This window comes from Jaculus jaculus, chromosome 13 (genome assembly GCF_020740685.1).
Source record: "Jaculus jaculus isolate mJacJac1 chromosome 13, mJacJac1.mat.Y.cur, whole genome shotgun sequence".
NCBI classification, from domain to species: Eukaryota; Metazoa; Chordata; class Mammalia; order Rodentia; family Dipodidae; genus Jaculus; species Jaculus jaculus.
The window spans coordinates 13,296,442-13,317,439 of record NC_059114.1 but is presented as its reverse complement, the minus strand read 5'-3'; the positions used below and the strand labels follow the sequence as shown (position 1 = coordinate 13,317,439).

Here is a 20,998-nt window from a genome sequence, read left to right as displayed (position 1 = left end):
GTGGTGGAAGAAAGTGCCCCATACATGCAAACCGACAACCAAAGCGGCAGCAAGCAGCAGGTTAGGCTGGAATTCACACCCTCCCAGACACACCTTAGCGCTGTGCTCCGGGTTCTGCCCCCAGTGACACCTCCTCCAGCCAGGGAGCTGCAAACACAAGTTACAAGCTTTAATAAAACACCTGAAAGCTGGGCATGGTCACGCACGCCTTTAATCCCAGCACTTGGGAGGCACAGGTAGGAGGATCACCATGAGCTTGAGGCCACCCTGAGACTAGATAATAAATTCCAGGCCAGCCTGAGCTAGGGTGAGACTTTTATCTCAAAAACTAGAAAAACAACAACAAAAAAAAAAACAACAATCAGCCTGGCCTAGAGTGAGACCCTATCTCAAAAAAAAAACACCTCACCTGAGTCCTCTCTTCTCTCTGCCTCTTTCTTAAAATTTTAAAAAATAAAAAAGGCTGGAGAGATAGCTTAGTGGTTAAGGCTTTTGCCTTCGAAGCCAAAGGACCCAGGTTCTATTCCCCAGAACCCACGTAAGCCAGATGCACAAGGTGGCGCATGCGTCTGGAGTTTGTTCGCAGCGGATGAAGGCTCTGGTGTGCCTATTCTGTCCCTCGCTTGCTCTCTGCCTCTTTCTCTCAAATAAAAAATTTTTTAAAAAACCCGAGTCTATTGGGGAGTATAAATACAAGCTACCACAATACTCTTGGCCACCCTCCTACCTTTGTTTGCTTGGCCTTTGAAGTTGAACTTGAGGCCAGTTGTATGGGACTTTAACATTTTGCCCTCACTCTGACCTGGCTTCTAGCTCAGGGGAGCAGACAGACAAAGGAGACTGCTTACAGGTGAGCTTGAGAGTGCTAAGTAAGGACTTACTTAAACTTGGAGGAGAAGACACTGTCCTCTCCTTCAGACAGATAGTTTCTGCAGAGAGAGCTGGTCAGCTGGTGAAGTTGGACACGCAGGAATGCAGGGTTGCAGGGGACATACTCCCCTGTGCTCAGTGTTTCGTTTAACAAGGAGCACTGATTTTCTCTTTCTTCTAGGGTGACAGCAGTATCCGCTACTTTGAGATCACAGACGAATCTCCGTATGTCCACTACCTCAATACCTTCAGCAGCAAGGAGCCTCAGAGAGGGATGGGTTACATGCCCAAGAGGGGACTTGATGTTAACAAGTGTGAGATTGCCAGGTAAAGAACGGATGCTGGGAAGCGTTCCATTGTCTGCCTCATCCATGTTGTGCCCGAGCAGCTCAGCTGCAAGTGGCTCTGAAATGCCAGTCTTGTCTGCCTTGTGCGAGGCTCACAGTGAATTCTGTCTTCGTGGCCTGCCCTTTCCACTCGGAGCACAGCACTCACGTGACATGGCACGCTAACTTGCGGCACAGTCTTCTCTTGCCCTCATGCGGAGGCTGTCGCCGGTGTGGGCTGCAGGTGAGAGCCTGGTGGGCGGTGGGAGGATTCCTGCCCTGCGGGGAAGAAATGGCTTCGATGCTGGACTGCGAAGGCGAGGCGCCGGCCCGAGGAGCATGCTCAGCAGCGTGTGCTTTCTGCCTCTGGGCCATCTTGAGGGAGTTTTGTTGGTTTGTTTTTTGTTTTTCAAGGTAGGTTCAGGCTGACCTGGAATTCACTGTGTAGTCTCAGGGTAGCCTTGAACTCACAGCGATCCTCCTACCTCTGCCTCCCTAGTGCTGAGATTAAAGGTGTGTGCCACCATACCCGGATTTTTTTTTTTGGTGTGTGTGTGGGGGGGGGACTTTTAATAAGCTGTCACAGAGTTTTAAATTGTAGTTTAAACCAAACTAACCAAAGTGTGGTTCTAGACACATTGAATTTGATCTTAAAATTGTATTGAAGGAACCCCAGGAGGGGGATCCCATGCTCTGCCCGGATATAGCGACACCCCAAATCACTCACGAGAAGCGGTCTTGATGCAAACTGCAAGAGGATTTTATTCCAAGTGCGCTGGGGCCCACAGTCGTACACCGCACAGGGGTAGAGGACTGCAGAGCCCCAAATGCAGGAACGGGACAGTTTTTATAGGGTTTCTAACAAAGCCTGTGCATTAGACCAATCATTTTTTTAATATCAGGAGCCAGCAGGGTGCGAGCCAGTCAGTTTGTGCCACCCCATAGTTTCTGAGCCAATTAGTTTAATTTGTTAAAGCCCCTCGTGGACCAATCATTCTCTTATGACCTTGGTGGTCAGCATTTGCGCAGGTCCTTCGGTGGGAGTAGCAGAGTGTGGTACCAGTCTCCTATGACCTTGGTGGTCTGAGGCAGGCTGCTACAGCTTATGGTGCGAGCTACTAAGGCTTACAGTGTGGGCTATTAAGGCTTATGGTGCAGGCTATTTACAGAAACCAAATAAGTGGTTCACTTCATTACTCATTTCCCATCCTTGAGGGCTATCTCATGCCCTTTTTACCTAGTTTTATATTAGGAGCGGGCTCTGATCTAATGAGAAGAGGGATTGTTTACTTGCTTCCAACAGAGAGTAAAGCCTGGAGTTTGAGGTATGCAAGGGCCCGCTTAAGCTCCCTTTGGAGCGTGATAGTATTTCTGGGCTTCTGAATTCTTGGGCCTTTCAGTATCTGGTATTTAGGAACACCTATTTTCCCACTTCCATCTAAACGTTGAAGGCCATCTCATAACTTTTGTGGTCTTTTTAAATTGACTTATTTATTTATCAGAGACAGAGAATGAGAATAGGTATGCCAGGGCCTCTAACAACTAGAAACAAACTCCAGATGCATGCACCACCTTGTGCATCTGGCTTATGTAGAACTGAGGTTCTTAGGCTTCTCAGGCAAGCGCCTTAACCAGTAATGCATCTCTCCACCCCTACCCCCTTTCTTTTTAATGAGAGAGAGAGAGAAAATTGGTGTGCCAGGTCTTCCAGCCACTACAATCAAACTCCAGATGTCTGTACCACCTTCACCACCCTGTTACCTTGTGCGTCTGGCTTATGTGGGACCTGGGGAGTCGAACATGGGTCCTTAGGCTGCACAGGCAAGCACCTTAACTGGTAACCCATCTCTCTAGCCCCCCCCCCTTTTTTTAATGAGAGAGTTACTTTTCCTTTCCTTTTTCCTTTCTAAAAGTCTTGATAGTTGTTGCGTGTTGTAGGCTGACCTTAACTCACTAATCTTGCTAACCTTTATTCTAATCCTCTGCCTTCATCTCCAAATTTTAGGGTTACAAGTGTGCAGTACCATGCCTGGCTTCCTTTTCCATTTTAAAAGTTTTATTTTTTATTACTTATTTCTTTGAAAGAGAGAGAGAGAATATGGGTGTGCCAGGGCCTCCAGCCACTGCCAACGAACTCCATACTCATGCGCCACCTTGTGCATCTGGTTGACGTGGATCCTGGGGGCTCGAACCTGGATCCTTTGGCTTTACAGGCAAGCACCTTAACAGCTAAGCCGTCTCTCCATTTTAAAGTTCATTCACCTTGGCTGGCAGGAGACCTGGCACACAGGAGCAGTCAGCCGTGTGTGCTGTCCTGTCTGCTGACGTGACTTTGCACAAGTGAAGCGTTGATAGTGTGGCTGTTCTTCCCCATATAACCACATCTCACACGTAGCAGAGGTGGTGCCTCCAGCATTCACACAACCTCTACGCAGATACCTTGTCTCCAGTTGGCTGACAGGGTACTCTTAGGCTTGGTTTTCTCATCTGTAAAATGGAAACACTTAGATTCTCTCTGTGGCCAGGGTGAATCAGATGAGGTGCTGGGTAAAGAAGCACTTTGTGGGCCGGAGAGGTGGTTCAGTGATTAGAAGTGCTTACTTGCAAAGCCTGGTGACCCAGGTTTGAGGCCCTGGCTCACCCATACATACACTCTCCCACACACACACCCCCCACCACCAAAATAAATACATGTTTAAAAAAATAAAGAAGGGCTGGAGAGATGACTGAGTGGTTGAGGTGCTTGCCTGCGAAGCCTAAGAACCCATGATTGAATCTTCAGGTCCCACATAAGCCAGATGCACAGTGACGCAAACACAATGTCGTACATGTGCAGAAGGGGGCACACACACGACTAGAGTTTGTAGCGGCTGAGGGCCCTGGCGGACCCTTCTCTCCCTGTCTCTCAAATAAATGAAAAATAATTAAGAAGCACTTCATGTCCGTGGGCGTCACGGGAGCACTCACTGATCCTGCTTCTCAGCTTCATGCTTTGCCTTTGTTTCCCTTGAAGATTCTTCAAGCTTCATGAGAGGAAGTGTGAGCCCATCATCATGACTGTTCCCAGGAAGGTGAGCAACTGACGGCAGCACCGACTGCTTTTTCTTTTTTGGTTTTTGAGGTAGGGTCTCGCTCTAGTCCAGGCTGACCAGGAATTCACTATGGAGTCTCAGGGTGGTGTCGAACTCATGGTGATCCTCCTACTTCTGCCTCCCGGGTGCTGGGATTAAAGGCGTGCCACCACGCCTGATGCAAGTGACTGATTTCTAAGCACTCCATGTTTCAAAACAAAATCCAGATGGATGTGGTAGTGTATGCGTATAATTCCCACTGTCTGGGATTATAAGAGGCAAAAGAATTTAAAGTTTAGGGACATCTTGGGTTACAAAGCATATTAAAAGCCAGTCTGAATAACTTAGACTTTATTTCAATATAAAAAAGTAAAAGGTGGGCAGGCGTGGTGGCGCACACCTTTAATCCCACCCAGCACTCGGGAGGCAGAGGTAGGAGGATTGCCATGAGTTCGAGGGCTACCCTGAGACTCCATAGTGAATTTCAGGTCAGCCTGGGCTAGGAGAAGAAAAAAAAAAGGTAAGGGGTGGGGGGCAAGGATATGTAGCCCAGTGGTAGAGTACGTGCCTTGTATCCATGATGCCCTGGGTTCAAGACCTAGCATCTCAGAAAAAGAGATGAGAGGACGACCCAGCCTTTTCTTCCTTATCAAAGGATTTCCCCAACGTCTCTTGCAGTCTGACCTTTTCCAAGATGACCTGTACCCTGACACGGCTGGGCCCGAAGCCGCACTGGAGGCGGAAGAGTGGTTTGAGGGGAAGAATGCTGATCCCATCCTTATCTCCTTGAAGCACGGGTACATTCCAGGCAAAAACCGGGATCTCAAAGTGGTCAAGAAGAACATTCTGGACAGCAAGCCCGCTGCAGATAAGAAGTGTGATCTGATGGGTGCTCCCAAGAAGACCACAGACCCAGCCAGGGTGGTGAGCAGTGAGGGGCTGGGCCGAGCTCTCGGGAGTCACAGGGTGGTGTCCTCTTCAGAAAACGTAGCGGAAGTAGGCAAGAGGTCTTGTTCCCAAGACCCTCCTCAGGATGGAGGGGCTGCGTGGCCTCGGGCTCTGGAGTCCCCTAAACAAAGTGGAAGCTGCTGGCAGGCGAGCGGGTGGCTGGGGTGTGGGGCACACACAGAATCCTGGGTTCTGAGCCCAGCAGCGGCCCAGGGGAGAGGAGCGGCGGTCGTCCCTTGAGGCTCTGACTGAGCTTTGCAGCCGGGGCTGGACCGGAGGACGATGTTCAAGGGACGGCTGACCTGGGCTGCGCTCGCCCGCTCACTCGCTGCTGTTGGCTCACTGGCTGCGCCTTTTGTTTTTTTTTTCAGCAAAGTGAAGCCAAGTTGGATGAGATTTTAAAAGAGATCAAATCCATAAAAGACACAATCTGCAATCAAGATGAGCGCATTTCCAAGTTAGAACAGCAGATGGCGAAGATCGCTGCCTGAAGATCCCACCCACCCTCCAGGAAAGGGGAGCGAGGACTCTGCTTGGTAGCTGGTTGTTGGTGTGGTCCTAGGGAGGGCAGGAAGGGGGGCACTGCCATGTGGAGACATTCCATTTCAGATTTGTCAACCAGCAATAGGCCACATTCCAGTAAGAACTCAATTCGTCTCCCAAATTTGCAAAAACAAAAGTGGAGCTTTTTATCAGAAGCTTTTTTTGATGTTTGAAGTGTTATATGACTTATTGAACTTTTACAAGACAAAAGTACTACTTTTAAAACCCCAGATATTCTGAATTTTAGAAAACAAGTCTGATTCCGTGTTGTGCCCAAGCACCTTTTTTTTATGACTAGGGACCAATGCCACATTGCTTTTTATATTTCTTTTTTAATGTTGCCAAAACCAAAAGTAGCTTTTTTTCTTTGTATTTTGCTACTTTGCAGTATTTGTGTGTTTTTTTTTTTTCCCCATTACTTTGAAAGGGACAGCGCTGTGTGTTTGTAAACTAAATGAAGATAATCTTTTGTATGAACCCTCCCCCGAGAACAGTCAGCGGCAGCCACACGGTGCGGGCTCATCGCAGCAGCAGAGCCCGGCCATGTTAATGACCGTGGAAGCCTTGAGCCACGGGGACCCACATTGCCACTCCATTCCACTGAGTCTTCTGATCAAAACAGATCTTGCGTCCTCTCTCTTCCGTCCTTTCCTCTCTTTTCTGGGAGCTGGGTGGCTGTGTCAGAATGGGATGCTGCCTCTTGATTCTGTGCTTCAGATGATTATACTCTGACCCAATCCAGCACGTTTCTGCAGTTTTTTGCACCCGTGGGATCTGCCCCATCACCCTGTGCGCACCAGGTGTTGGTCCATAGTTGACAGGGATGCCCGAGACACGAAGACATGGCGTGTTGCTGAGTGCCCGCAACCATCGCGGCACCTTGCCTAGCCCCACAGTCAGTCTGGGTGGTGGCGGGGCTTTGCCTGGTCTGTGTTTTCGGCCTGAGCCCTCCTGTCCTCACGCTGGGCCAGAAAGGAAGTGGCCCGTACTGCAGCCACAGAGCTCCTGCCCCCTCCCCACTCGGCTGCAGCCTCTCCGGCTCCCAGCCAGTCCCGCTGGCCTTCTGCCTGTCAGCCCCCATCAGTCAGCAAGATGAGGGGTTACTGAACGTTGAAACTGAGGGGAATAGTCTGGAATCAAGCAGAAGGGGAGCGTGGCTGTCTGCTGTAGCTTTAACGTGCGGGAACATGTCCTTCTGCAGCCTCCACACAAACCAGGCTACTGTGCCCTCTGGCCCGCACCCTAGCCCTGGGGTGGAGCACAGTGGTTCTCTGCAGAGACGGAGCGCTGGTCACCGACCTGTCCCTAGGACAGCTGGAATTTTGCCCCAGTTCCATGTTCTCATTCTGCATGCTTGTGTGGTCAGAGCTGAGTGCTGGACCTGAATGTCACCCTGGTGGTGTCAGGGACCGCAAAGGGAGGTCCTGGCATGTGCTTACGCTGACGTGGGTACAGGGCTGGCAGCAAGTGTGTGTTCACAGGAGCCAGAAAGGAATTGGAATGTGGCATCAGACCCTGCTGGGGGTGCTGTCCACAAATAAAGGTACTGTATTCATATTTGCTAACTCTACAATTCCAGGGCACCTGAACACTGCGGCTCGTGTGCGTGTGTGTGTGCGTGTGTGTGTGCATGTGTGCTTTGGTGGAGGGGATTAGGTGACTTGCAGTCAAACCAACATTGCTTACCTGTGAACTGTAATCTGCTGAATTCATTTGTTTCTGAGATTCAGAAATGTTTTGAGGTCTGAGATCCAGTTAAGTGCATAAGCAGAATTGTGGGGGACAGTGTGAAGCACTACAGGGAATGTTCAAAGAGGGAGGCCAAGAAGCTCCCCTCACGGTAGTTCGTGGCTTCTGACTATTTAATGAGTGGGTGCCCAGCAGGCTCGGAGCAGGTGCCTGAAGCATTGTGGATTCTTTGTCCTGTTTTGTCACCTTAAAGCCATGACATCCTGGAGGAAGACAGTGAATTGCTCCTAGTTCGGCTCTTATAGAGCGGCCATAGTGTTCTGTCCCAACACCTGCTTCCGTTTTCAAAGATAAAGGACATTGATTACAAATCGGGGTCCTGTGTTGTTTTACACCTCAGCTGTCTTTGAGGCAGCCTACGTGCTCTGCCACGCACAGCTGCTCTGGCTCTGGAAGCAGCCAGGGAACTCTGTGCTCTGACGGTAAGTACTGGGAGATAGGGAGGGGCAGTCAGGTGGGCCTTTGATAGATGAGTGCTGGGGTCCTGATTCCAACAGGACTGGCCTGGGTGTATTCTGCCTCCAGCCTTGGCCAGCAGTGTGAGCAGGGTGGAGTTCCTGAGCTCTGGGATCCTGTCCTTATCCTGGGAGAAAGGTGGTAAAGATGGGAGAAACACCTGTGTCTGCAGCCAGCCAGCCCTCTGCATGGCCAACTGATTCACTGAGTGTTCTTTGTGTTTTCTGAGGTAGGATCTGACCTGGAATTCACAATGTCGTCTCAGAGCGCCCTCGAGCTCATGGTGATCCTCCTACCTCTGCCTCTCAAGTGCTAGGATTAAAGGTGTGTGCCACCACGCCTGGCTGGTGTGTGTGTGTATTTTTAAAGACCGTCTCATGTAGCCCAGGCTGGTCTCGACTTGCGCTGAGGGTGACCTTCAATCCTGACCCTCCTGCTTCTCCCTCCCAAGCAGCTTGGATTCCAGGCCCAGCCTGGCGGGGCTTTCGGAGCAGGGTTTCTTCAGCACAGCTTGTTGCACTCCAGGGGTTCTCAGGATCTGTTTAGCTGCATGGATCTTTAGACTTGCCCCTCTGTGCTGTGCCGTCATCTGGTGACATCTCACTGTGGGTAGCAAGGCACTCCCAGTGTCCACTTTCCTCAGACAGTGATGGTGGGATGGATGGGCCACCTGAAGCTCCTCAGACCCCACATCCTGAGTCACTAGTCGGAGAACAGCAGCCAGGTTCTCGGTCGGCCCAGGAAGGGGAAGTTGGTGTGTTCCCCCCCCCACCCCAGCCAGCAGGGAGGTGCATGGTTGGTGGTCTGTTTGTGACTGGCGTATTTTCTGGTTTCGGCCACCTTGATTCTTTGCCAGAAGACCTAAAGGCTTCTTTCTGCGTTGTCCGCAGACGGCCAGCCAGACTTTGTCTGGGGAGAACTTCATTTTTTTTTAAAGGTTACTTCCTTTGCTGTACTTAGTGTTCTGTGTCCAGAAAAACTCTCTGTTGGCTCTTAAGACTCTGTTAACTCTCCGTGGCCCTTTCTCCTGCCAGCGTGTTAAAAGTCACCTGCAGTTGTCATCGAGTGGTAGACATGAGTCATCGTCAGGGACGCAGTTGTCCTGTAGAGAGCTGACATTGTTTGTCCAGGTTGGACTGTGCCCTTTGTCCAAAGAATGTGCCGAGGTAGCAGAGGCCCCTTACTCTGCTGCACGGGAGCACGTTCTGGGGGAAGATCAGGCCCACAGCAGTGTTCAGAGGCTCAGACGGTCTTCTCCCCACCATTGACCTTGTCCCAAGGAGCCAGTGGAAGGTAAATTCAGGAACTGGAGGCGTGAAAGTCAGTCCACAGAAAGGAGTTGGCTATTTAGTACCTTCTGTAATGTGGGTGTAAGTCACCTTAAAAGAATCTTGAATAGGAAAATGTAAAGCTAGGCCAGAGGGCTGGGGAGATGGCTCAGGGATTTAAGGCACGCTTGCTTGCAAAGCCGGCCAGCTCAAATTGAGTTCCCCAGTATCCACAAAATGACCCATGTTTCTGGAATTTGTTTGCAGTGGCAGAAGACCCTGGTGTGCCTTTTATTTTTAGGTTATTCTCTTGGTTTTTGAAGGTAGGGTCTCCATTCTAGCCAAGGCTAAACTGGAATTCACTATATAGTTTCAGGCTTGCCTCAAACTCATGACAATCCTCCTACTTCACCACCACACCCGGCAAAAAACTGTGTGTGTGTGTGTGTGTGTATGTGTGTATACACGTACACATATGCACAGGGTCTTTTGCTACAAACAAATGCCAGATACTTATGCTGCTTTTTGTATCTGGCTTTAACATGGGTGCTGGAGAATTGAGGCCAGGCTGGCAGGCTTCACAAGCAGGAGCCTTTAACTGCTGAGCCATCTCCCCAGTCCCACCAACCTTTGTTTTACACGCACACATATTGACTGGCTGGGTATGGTGGTGCAAGTCCGAATTTTAGTACTTAGGAGACTGAGGCAGGAGAATCTGGAGTTCAAGGCCAGCCTAAGCTACATAGCAAGTCTGTGTCTCAAAATAATTGAATGAGCCGGGCGTGGTGGCACACGCCTTTAATCCCAGCACTCGGGAGGCAGAGGTAGGAGGATCGCCATGAGTTCAAGGCCACCCTGAGACTACATAGTGAATTGGGGGAGGGGGGACAAAGACAGAAAACAGAAATGGACCCAGAGAGGTGAAGCACTTGGCCTGAGGCCACACATAATAGAAGCAGCAGAGGTGGGAGCTGAGCGGGCAGATATAGCCGCTCTGCGTGGCTATTGTGTGGACATGCTTTCACCCTTCCATTGCTTCCGTACTCATTACTTTGCATTGCTGTGATAAAAGTCCTGAAAGAAACAAGGAGCAGGGTGTAGTGGGACACACCTGTAATCCCAACACTTGGGAAGCAGAAGCAGGAGGATCATCACAAGTTCAAGGTCAGCCTGGGCTGCATAGTGAGACCCTGTCTCAAAAGCCAGAGCTGGGAGGTGGTTTGGCAGGTCAGGGCACTTGCTGTGCAATCCAGAGGACCTGAGTTTGATTCTCAGCACCCATGTACAAAGCCGGGCGTGTGTGTTCGTCCCTGGAGCCCTGGGGTGGGGTGGAGATGGGAGAATGCCTGGGGCATCTTGTTCAGCTGTTCTAGCCATGGACAGCTGAAGGTTCAGTGAGTATCTCAGACAAGCCAGAAAAGCAGTAGAGGGGCTGGAGAGAGAACTTAGAGGTTAAGACACTTGCTTGCAAAGCCAAAGGACCCAGGTTCAAATCCCCAGAATCCATGCATAAAAAAAAAAAGAGCCGGGCGTGGTGGTACACGCCTTTAATCCCAGCACTTGGGAGGCAGAGGTAGGAGTGTCGCCGAGAGTTCGAGGCCACCCTGAGACTACATAATGAATTCCAGGTCAGCCTGAGCTAGAGCAAGACCCTACCTTAGAAAAAAACAAACAAACAAACAAAAGATAAGAGGGCACCTGAGATCCTTTTGTGGTCTCCACGTGTGTGTGCACAGAGCTCTCGTTTGCTCAGACACATGCATAGAACACACGCACAAACCAACAAAGCAAGAGACATCGGAGAATTAATTCTGACTCGTGGTTTCAACCCATTGTAGCAGGGAAGGCATCAAAAAGGGGACTGCAGCCAGGCGTGGTGGTGCACGCCTTTAATCCCAGTACTCGGAAGGCAGAGGTAGGAGGATCGCCATGAGTTCGAGGCCACCCTGAGACTACATAGTGAATTCCAGGTCAGCCTGGGCTAGAGTGAGACCCTACCTCAGAAAAGAAAACAAAAAAGGTGGGGTGGGGGACTGCACTGGCATTGGGAGCTCAGCACACTAACAGCAGCGCACACTGGACCTTCATCCCACAGCTTCCCAATATACAGCTACCGTCTGGGAACAAGCTTTCAAGGAGACCTGTAGAGGACATGTCACATCCCAACCTTTGAGACCACCTAAACCCATTAGAGTTGAGTGGAAGCCAGCACTCAGGATCATCAGTGGAGATCAGTCTCCCATCAGCCGCCTGGAAGGAGCCCCTTGAGGTCCAAGTGTTGAGGCCTATTATGTCTGCCCTGTCAGGCGCATGCTCTGGCCAGGACGCATGGATCCATCCCTTCCACGGCCACCCCTGTGGACAATCTCCATGTTTCCAGATGTAGCCCGAGTGATCCTCAATCTCCTAATTGTGCCTCAACCAACTCATGGCTGGAATTACAGGCACCTCTGTGCCCATCCTTGCCACCCAACCCCCTCCAGCATGCTGGGTGTGCATGGGAGCTGCCTAGTAAGCGGAGGGCACGGAAGCTGTGGTTCGTCTCCCCAGAGGAATGGCCCCACAGTGTGGTCTCCACTCTGAAAAACCGCCTCCTGATTGGTGGTCTGAACCTGGGCTGAAAGTGAATCCACTGCGTTCTGTTCCTGTTTGCGGAAAGGAATCGAATCCTGCCGACAGTAGTGGTCGCCAGTAGCCATTTCCCTTTCTAATGACTCGGGTGTGCAAACTCCTGGGGTGGAAACAGCTGGGGGATGCCCCCCCCCCCCGTGGGCGTTTGGGCCTTCCAGAGCACTCTTGTTTTCCCCGTGTTCAAGGTCATACAGGGGAGGTACAGGCTCATATGCAGTGGGCTCATAGATAACCCTGGCTCCCAGGCTAGTCCACTACTGGGCTCCAGCTTTGGTGATTGCCGTTTCTGCCCCACACTCCAGTTCCCCTTCAATAACAGATTACAAAACCTCAGGTCAGAGCTGGACAGATGGCATAGTGGTTAAGGTGCTTGCCTGCAATGCCAGAGGACGGAGGCTCAATTCCTCAGGACCCACATAAGCCAGATGCACAAGGTGGCACATTTGTCTGGAGTTCGTTTGCAGCAGCTGGAGGCCCTGGTGTGCCCATTCTGGCTCTCCTCAATAAAACTAAAAATCTCAGGTTATAGTAGCCCATCAGATCTAAGTCTTTTTTCCCATCCACAAGAGATTTCACAGGTCTGGAGAGATGGCTCAGTGGTTAAAGCCTCTTGTTTGCAAAGCCAATCGGTCTGGCTTGGCACCCCAAGCAACCAATCAAAGTGGCACATGCATTTGGAGTTCATTTTTAGCAGTAAGAGACCCTGGCGAGTGCATACAGTTGTACAAATAAAAGGAAACATGGTGGCTGGAGAGATGGCTCAGCCATTAAGATGCATGCCTGTGCAGTGTAAGGATCCAGGTTTGATTCTCCAGGCCCCACGTAAGCCAGATGCACAAGGTGATGCATGCATCTGGAGTTCATTGCAGTGGCTAGAGGCCCTGGCATGCCCATTCTCTCTCCCTCTCTGTCTGTAATAAATAAAAATAAATCCTGGGCTGGAGAGATGGCTTAGCGGTTAAGCGCTTGCCTGTGAAGCCTAAGGACCCCGGTTCGAGGCTCGGTTCCCCAGGTCCCACGTTAGCCAGATGCACAAGGGGGCGCACGCGTCTGGAGTTCGTTTGCAGAGGTTGGAAGCCCTGGCGCGCCCATTCTCTCTCTCTCCCTCTCTCTGTCCTTCTCTCTGTGTCTGTCGCTCTCAAATAAATAAATAAAAAAAATTAAAAAAAAAATCCTTAAAAGAAAAAGGATGGGAAATGGTTCAGTGGTTCAAGGGCTTCCTTGCAAAGTCTTTCAGCCTGGCCTAAACTCAGCACCTGTGTAAAGTCAGATGCACAGTGAAGTGCGTGTGTCTGGACTCCACTTGCAGTGGCATGAGGTACCAGTGTGCCCATGCTTTCTCCCTTCTCCCATTCCCCTTTTTCCTCTCCCTCTCTCTACAGTAAATAAAAATATTTTTTAAAAAAACTTCCAGGGGGGCCGGACATGGTGGCGCACGCCTTTAATCCCAGCACTCGGGAGGCAGAGGTAGGAGGATTGCCATGAGTTCAAGGCCACCCTGAGATGACAGAGTTTATTCCAGGTCAGCCTGGACCAGAGTGAGACCCTACCTCGAAAAACCAAAAAAAAAAAAAAAAACTACCAGGGGTGTTGGAGAGATGGCTTTAGTGGTTAAGCGCTTGCCTGTGAAGCGTAAGGACCCCAGTTTGAGGCTCAACTCCCCAGGGCCCACATTAGCCAGATGCACAAGGGGGCGCACGCATCTGAAGTTTGTTTGCAGTGGCTGGAGGCCCTGGCGCGCCCATTCTCTCTCTATCTGCCTCTTTCTCTGTCATTCTCAAATAAATAAAAATATTTAAAAAAAACTTCCAAGGTCAGGAGATGCTTTAGCAGTTAAGGTGCTTGCTGGCAAAGCCAAAGGACCCATCTCCAGTATCCATGTAAAGCTGGACGCACAAGGTGGCGCATGCATTGGGAGTTTGTTGGCAGTGGCTAGAGGCCCTGGCACACCCATTCTCTCCTCTCCGCCCCACCCTGCCCTATCTCTCTCAAAATATTTTTTAAAAGTGTGCCTTGAGAGCCAGGTATGGTGGCACACACCTTTAATCCCAGTACTCAAGAGGCAGAGGTAGGAGGATCACCATGTGTTCGAGGCCACCCTGAGACTACATAGTGAATTCCAGGTCAGCCTGAGCAAGAAAGAGACCCTACGGGGGGGGGGGGGGTTCAGTGCCTTGAGAAATACAACCTTTTAAAAGAAAACTTCCACACTTTTTTTTTTTTTTTTTTTTTTTTGTAGGTAGGGCCTTGCTCTAGCTCAGGCTGACCTGGAATTCACTATGTAGTTTCAGGGTGGCCTCGAACTCATGGCGATCCTCCTACCTCTGCCTCCCGAGTGCTGGGATTAAAGGCACGAGCCACCATGGCCACTCTTTCTTGTTTGTTTAATGACTATACATACACTTGATTATCAATGTGATCAATACCAGATGAAGCTAAGCTTGGCTCTAGTCACCCAATGCTCCCTCTCTTGTGTGGGATTCTTAGGTGTATAGAGCTCTGTTTGTCATTGGTGGGTCACTTTCCCATCCCACCCCAAAGTTTCAAGAGCAGAGTACAATCAAATGGGCCCTACTCAAACAGCAATGCAGGGTGTGGGCCACTGCAACTCTGCTGCCAGGGCCTGTAAGCCTTGTCCCCTTTAAGCTAAACTAAGACAGTGTAGGGCAAGGGCGTCACTTAGAGTCCAGGTGTAAGGAGGTGGGAGTCGGCTTGAATACCTCAGCTTCAGTTGTCCAGGATCCATCTGTTGGAGAGCTCTGTCGCGGCAGGTCCTCACTGCTGCTAGAAATCACCCAACCAAGAGCAGCTTGTGGGAAAGAGGCTTATTTGGGCTTACAGGCTTCAGGGGAAGCTTCACGATGGCATAAGCAGAGGGTGGACATCACCCCCTGGCCAACATAAGGTGGACAATAGCAACAGGAGAGTGTGCCAAGCACTGGCATGGGGAAACTGGCTATGATACCCATAAGCCCGCCCCCAACAATACACCGCCTCCAGGAGGCTTTAATTTCCAATTGCCATCAGCTGGGGAACCTAGCATCCAGAATACCTGAATTTATGGGGGCCACCTGAATAAAACCACCACATTCCACACTTGGCCCCCATAAGCTGATATCCATACGTGATATAAAATACAATGCATTCAGTCCAACTTTAAAAATCCCCATAGTTTTTAAAAAAAATATTTATTTGAGACAGAGGAGAGAGAGAATGAGCACACCAGGGCCTCAAGCCACTGCAAACAAACTCCAGACACACATGCCTTGTGCATCTGGCTTTCATGGGTTCTGGGGACTCGAACCTGGGTCCTTTGGCTTTGCAGGCAAGTGCCTTAAGCACTAAGCCATCTCTCCAGCCCAGGTCCCCATAGTAGTTTTTTTTTTTTTAATCAATTCCAATGACCAAACATCCCCATAATCCAAGGTCTTTTAGCCATAATACCAAAACTATCCCCCCCAAACCCATAATGGCACAGAATAAACATTCACACTGCAAAAGATGGCATTGGGCATAGCAAAGAAAATACTCAATACATGATGAAACAGGGCAAATGCCAAACTCTAGCTCCAAGTCCAACAACTCTAGCCAGTGACAAATCTCCCGGTCCAAAAACTAACCAGCAACAAGTCTCTGGACTTCCAGTTCTGTCCCTCCGGCTAGGCTACTCACAGTCCTGGAAAACTATTGGGGTCAGCAGCTTTCCTTAGCAGCCATCTCGTGGATCCGACATCTCCACTGGGTCTCCACTGCAATCCATGGTTCATCCTCATGGCCCCATGGGGGTCTCCATGCAGGCAACCAGCAAACCTGCTTCACACTACCCATGGCCATTTCCAAAACACAAGACCGTGTTGCAAAGTCAATTCCTCTCTTTCCAGCATTTCTTATACTCCATAATACCAGGTGGGTGCCAGTTTATTAATCCAGAGGGGAATAAAGCAGACTTTGAAGAACAGGACACTTCTTGAACACCCAGGCCCCTCCAAAAATGTCTACATTCTTCCTGTTGCCCCAGTGTAGGTCAGCTGGCCCAATCTCAATGGTTGTAATCTCTCAAGGGCAGCTGAACGGGTTAACAGTTCACCCAAAGATTTTTCTTTCTGTGCCATATCCCTCTGCACACACCAGTTCATTTCTACGCAAAGCAACCCTACACAGCTTCTCAAGACACGGGCATAATAGCAAGCTTCTCACACAAACTGCTGGCCCAGTCCAAGCAAAGCTCTTTCTCACCCTCATAAGCCAAACCTCATAGTCCACAGTTCTTATTGCATTCAGGTCTTGCAGCTTTGACCAGAATAGTCAATCAAGCTGTATTTACAGCACTGCAAGGCATCTCTTGGGCCAAGTTTTCAAATCCTCCCACATTCCTCTTGAAAATCAGCTCCAAAAGGCCGAAGCCACACAGTCAGGTGTCTAGCAGCAACCCCACTCCTCGGTACCACTTTACTGTTGCAGCGGGTTCGCACTGCTGGTAAAAATCACGCAACCAAGAGCAGCTTGTGAGAAAAAGAGGTTTATTTTGGCTTATAGGCTCGAAGGGAAGCTCCAAATTGGCAGGGGAAAACAATGGCATGAGCAGAGGGTGGACATCACCCCCTGGCCGACATAAGGTGAACAACAGGAACAGGAGAGTCTTTCCCACTTACTAATGTGTTGCTCTAGGCAAGTTTCTTACCTCTCTGAACCTTGCACTTTTCATCTATAAAATGGGAATGGGCTGGAGAGGTGGCTTAGTGGTTAAGCGCTTGCCTGTGAAGCCTAAGGACCCTGGTTCGAGGCTCGGTTCCCCAGGACCCTCGTTAGCCAGATGCACAAGGGGGCGCATGAGTCTGGAATTCGTCTACAGTGGCTGGAAGCCCTGGCGCGCCCATTCTCTCTCTCTCTCTCTCTCTCTCTCTCTCTCTCTCTCTCTCTCTTTCTCTCTCTTGCTGTCAGATAAATAAATAAACAAAAAAAAATTTTTAAATGGGAACAGCAATAGAACTTACCCAATGGGTCAATTGTGATGGTTAAACACTAGCACATGTGAAATGCCTCGGTCAGGGCCTGGGGAACTGGAGCTGTAGCTATGTGCAATGTGGGTACTGTGCTGGGCCCGTGAGATGATGTGGTAAACAAAATGGAATTTTGTTTTGTTTGGGATTTGGTTTTTTGAGGTAGGGTCTCACTCTAGCCCAGGCTGACCTGGAATTCACTATGTAGTCTCAGGCTGGCCTCAAACTCACCATAATCCTCCTACTTCTGCTTTCAACCTGATGGCCCGTGTTTGATTTCCTAGTACTCATGAAAAGCCAGATTGTAATGGATAAATTTGGGGTCTTGGAGTGCTTCCTGGACCCCCAAGCCCTAGTCCATATCTTCAAATTAACCAAAGAATTGGCAATTCCAGATCAAGAAAATGATTTTTAAAATACCATATTTTTTTTCAGATAAAGGGCTGAGGAAGAGAAGGTGAAGTAGGGAGGAAAGACACACCACACAGGCCAGGAGCCCATGTAAGTGAACATGGATCTTAGATTTAAAAAAAACAAGGGGGGGGGGTGGAGAGATGGCTTAGCGGTTAAGACATTCTGCAAAGGATCCTGGTTCGATTCTCCAGGGCCCACATTAGCTAGGATGCACAAGGGCACATGCGTCTGGAGTTTGTTTGCAGTGGTTGGAGGCCCTGGAGCGCGTATTCTCTCTTCCTCTTCCTCTTTCCCTCTCACTCTCTCAAATAAATAAAATACTTAAAAAAACATCTGGGTGTGGTAGCATACCTTTTAATCCCAGCACTCAGGAGTTCAAGGCCACCCTGAGATTACATAGTGAATTCCAGGTCAGGCTGGGCTAGTGTGAGACCCTACCTTGAAAAATGAAAAAAAGGAAAAAAAAAAAAAAAAGCAGATTGGAGAGATGGCTTAGCACTTAAGGCATTTGCCTGCAAAGCTGAAGAACCCAGGTTTGATTCCCCAGGACCCACGTGAAGCTAAATACACAAGGTGGTGCATTCATCTGAAGTTCATTTGCCGTGGCGGAGGCCCTGGCACACCCATTCTTTCTTTCTTTCTCTTTCTGCCTCTCTCAAATAAATAAAATAGACGTAAAAAATGATTTTTTTAAAGGCGTGTGTGTCCACAAAGTTAAGGGTAATAAAAAGTGTCTCTTCAAGGGGCTGGAGGGAGGGCTTAGCAGTTAAGATGCTTTCCTACAAGGCCAAAGGACCGAGGTTCGATTCCCCAGTAGCCACATAAGCCAGATGTACAAGGTGGTGCGTGCATCTGGAGTTTGTTTGCAGTGGCTGGAGACTCTGGTGCACCCATTCTTTCTCTATCTGCCCCCCTCTCTCTTCAGTAAATATAAGTTTGTTTTTTTTTTTAAAAAAAGTGTGCCTTTCCACACACCATGGAGACCCAACAGTTCCAGAGAGAGCAGGCACGGATCTCAGTGGGTCAGAGAAGATACATTCAGCCCACCTGACGCACCTGCAGCAGGTGCCCCAGGCGATTGGCCTGGGTGCAGAGGAAGAGTCCACCCATACCTGGGCAGTGTGTGCCCTCAAGAGAGATCCAACTGGGTGGCAAATGCTGAATCCTGCAACTGAAGTAGGTGAGGCGAGCTGTGACAGGGTGGCGAAGGTCATATGTCAAAAGGGTCATCCTAAAATCTCAAGGGTCTTCCTGACCCTGCCTAGCCAGAAACTACCTGCCTACTCTGGAACTCCCACAAGATGCTGCACAAAGTGGCACATGCATCTGGAGTTTCCTCCCTTCTCCCTCTTCCTCCCCTTCCTTCCCCTTCCCTTCCCTTCCCTTCCCTCCTTCTCTTCCTTCTTTCTTTCCTTTCTCTCTCATTTTTGACAGTTTCATTTTCACAGTTTTAGAATCCAAGACTGGATTTCAAACTCTTGATCCTCCTTCCTCAGCCTCCCAACTACTGGAATCACAAGAGTGCATCATCACACTCATCTGGTCTTCAGGTGTGTGTGTGTGTGTGTGTGTGTGTGTTCTGGTTTTGGTTTTCGTTTTTCAAGGTAGGATAGCCCAGGCTGACCTAGAATTCACTATGTAGTCTGAGGCTATCCTTGAACTCATGGCAGTCGTCCTACCTCTGCCTCCCAAGATTAAAGGCGTGTGCCACCACGCTCGGCTCTGGTTTTCAGTTTTTAGCAGTCCGTGTGTGGCAGGGTATGATGTCTCTATGCAAATCCTGAGCCCTGCCGGCTCTGTTCAAAACCACAGGGTGACCCTGGAGAAAGATGCCTATCTTCACTTCCAGCACTGTTCTGTGGGGCTGGGGTTGTGGTTCAGTTGGTAGAGTGCTGGCCTAGCATGTGTGGGACCTAGAGTTTGATCCCCAGTACTGCAGACACGGGGTGTGTGGTGGAAGCCTATATTCCTAGCACAGGATAAATGTCCTTTGCTTCATCGCAAGTTTGAGACCAGCCTAGGCTACCATGAGACCCTGTCTAAAAAACAAAACAAAACAAAACAAAACACTGGGACTGGAGAGATGGCATAGCTATTAAGGCACTTGCCTGCAAAGCAAAGGACCCAGGTTCAATTCTCCAGTTCCCATGTAAAGCCAAATGCACATGGTGACGCATGTGTCTGGAGTTCATTTGCAGTGGCTGGAGGCCCTGGCACACCCATTCTTTTTCTCTCTCTAATAAAAATAATTCTTTTGGTGGTGGGGGGGAGGTTGAGATAGGGAGGGTCTCACTCTAGCTCAGGCTGACCTGGAATTCATTATGTAGTCTCATGATGGCCTCGAAGTCATAGTGATCCTCTTACCTCTGCCTCCTGAGTGCTGGAATTAAAGGTGTGTGCCACCACGCTCAGGTAATAAAAATAAATTTATTTTAAATAAAAAGCCTAGATGTGGGCTGGAGAGATGGCTTAGCAGTTAATGCTTGCCTGTGAAGCCTGAGGATCCATGTTCAATTCTCCAGGTCCCTCGTAAGCCAGATGCACAAGGTGACATAAGCGCGCCAGGTCACACATGCACACAAGGTGGCGTGTGTGTCTGGAGGCCCTGGCGTGCCAATTCTCTCTCCTTCCCTTCCTCCCTCACCCCCTTCTCTCTCCCTCTCTTGTGCACTTGTTCCCTCTTATAAAAAAAAGGGGGGGGCTGGGGAAATGGCTTAGTGGTTAAGGTGTTTGTCTGAGAAGCCCAAGGACCCTTGTTCAATTCCCCAGGACCCACGTAAGCCAGATGCACAAGATGGCACATGTGTCTGGAGTTTGTTTGCAGTGGCTGGAGGCCCTGGTGTGCCCATTCTCTCTCTCTCTGCCTCTCCTCCCACCCCCATCTTTCTCTTAAATAATTAAATTAAATAAAAAAATGAAAAAGGTGGGGGTTATCTGTTGGGTTTGCCTCAAAAACAAATCAAAACAACAACCAAAAGAGCCTAGATGCATTCTGGCCTTTGTCCACCTTGCATGGTGCTCCTGGCCGGGGCTGCCCGCCTCAAGCATTTCTACTTGTCACCTCCAGGACTGCTTCTCCTCGCCGTCTCCCGCCCCTCCCCTACTCACCCTGGGGTTGCACACTCACTGCACTGTGTTGCAACACTGATGTCCCCTCCTGAGGAAGAGCTGTAGGGAGGAAGACAAGAGTCATATGCCTGGCCTAGGTTCTCACAGTGCCCAGCCTGAGGGGCAGAGTTGACCAAAGGGACAATTTGGGGCAGAGAAATGAGATCATCAGGACTTGCCTTGAGAGATTTGCGCCCTCATGGCTCAAGGAACCCCTGATTGCTGCTAAAGGCATTTACTGAATCCATTTTTGTGGTACGTCTTACTTCCTGGTCCAGGCTGGCCTCCAACTTGTAGCCCTGTGCCTCGCAGGGGGCTGAGGTTATCAGTGTGCGCCACCGCGCCTGGCTGTGAGTGAGGCTTCAAAGGAGACAAGCCTCCTGCTTGCCTTAGCACTTGGGAGGAGGAGGCCTCTGAGTTCGAAGCCAACCTGGGCTCCACAGAGAGAACCAGGAGGAAAGGGGAGGGAGTAGAGGGGGGGGAGAGGAGGGGGGAGAGGAAGAGAGTGGGGAGCAAGGGAGAGAAGGAGGGAGGGGAAGAGGAAGAGGAGGAAGAGGAAGAAAAGCCATTCTGTTTGCAAGCTCCGTATGGGTCTGTGTTTTGTGATTTTTGCT

At 49.9% G+C, this 20,998-nt stretch overlaps 1 protein-coding gene across 2 annotated transcripts in view; it reads left to right on the top strand.

The window, feature by feature from the left end:
• The window catches only part of Coro1c (coronin 1C), a 91,622-nt gene extending 83,804 nt beyond the window's left edge, over positions 1-7,818 (top strand). For both annotated transcript variants that reach the window (XM_045132637.1, XM_045132638.1), the window contains exons 8-11: positions 1,052-1,197; positions 4,210-4,267; positions 4,946-5,191; positions 5,587-7,818. In XM_045132637.1, coding sequence (XP_044988572.1) covers positions 1,052-1,197; positions 4,210-4,267; positions 4,946-5,191; positions 5,587-5,706 — 570 coding nt within the window. In that variant the 3' untranslated portion in view covers positions 5,707-7,818. The remainder of the gene's footprint in view (positions 1-1,051; positions 1,198-4,209; positions 4,268-4,945; positions 5,192-5,586) is intronic.
• The last annotated feature ends 13,180 nt before the right edge of the window (positions 7,819-20,998 follow it).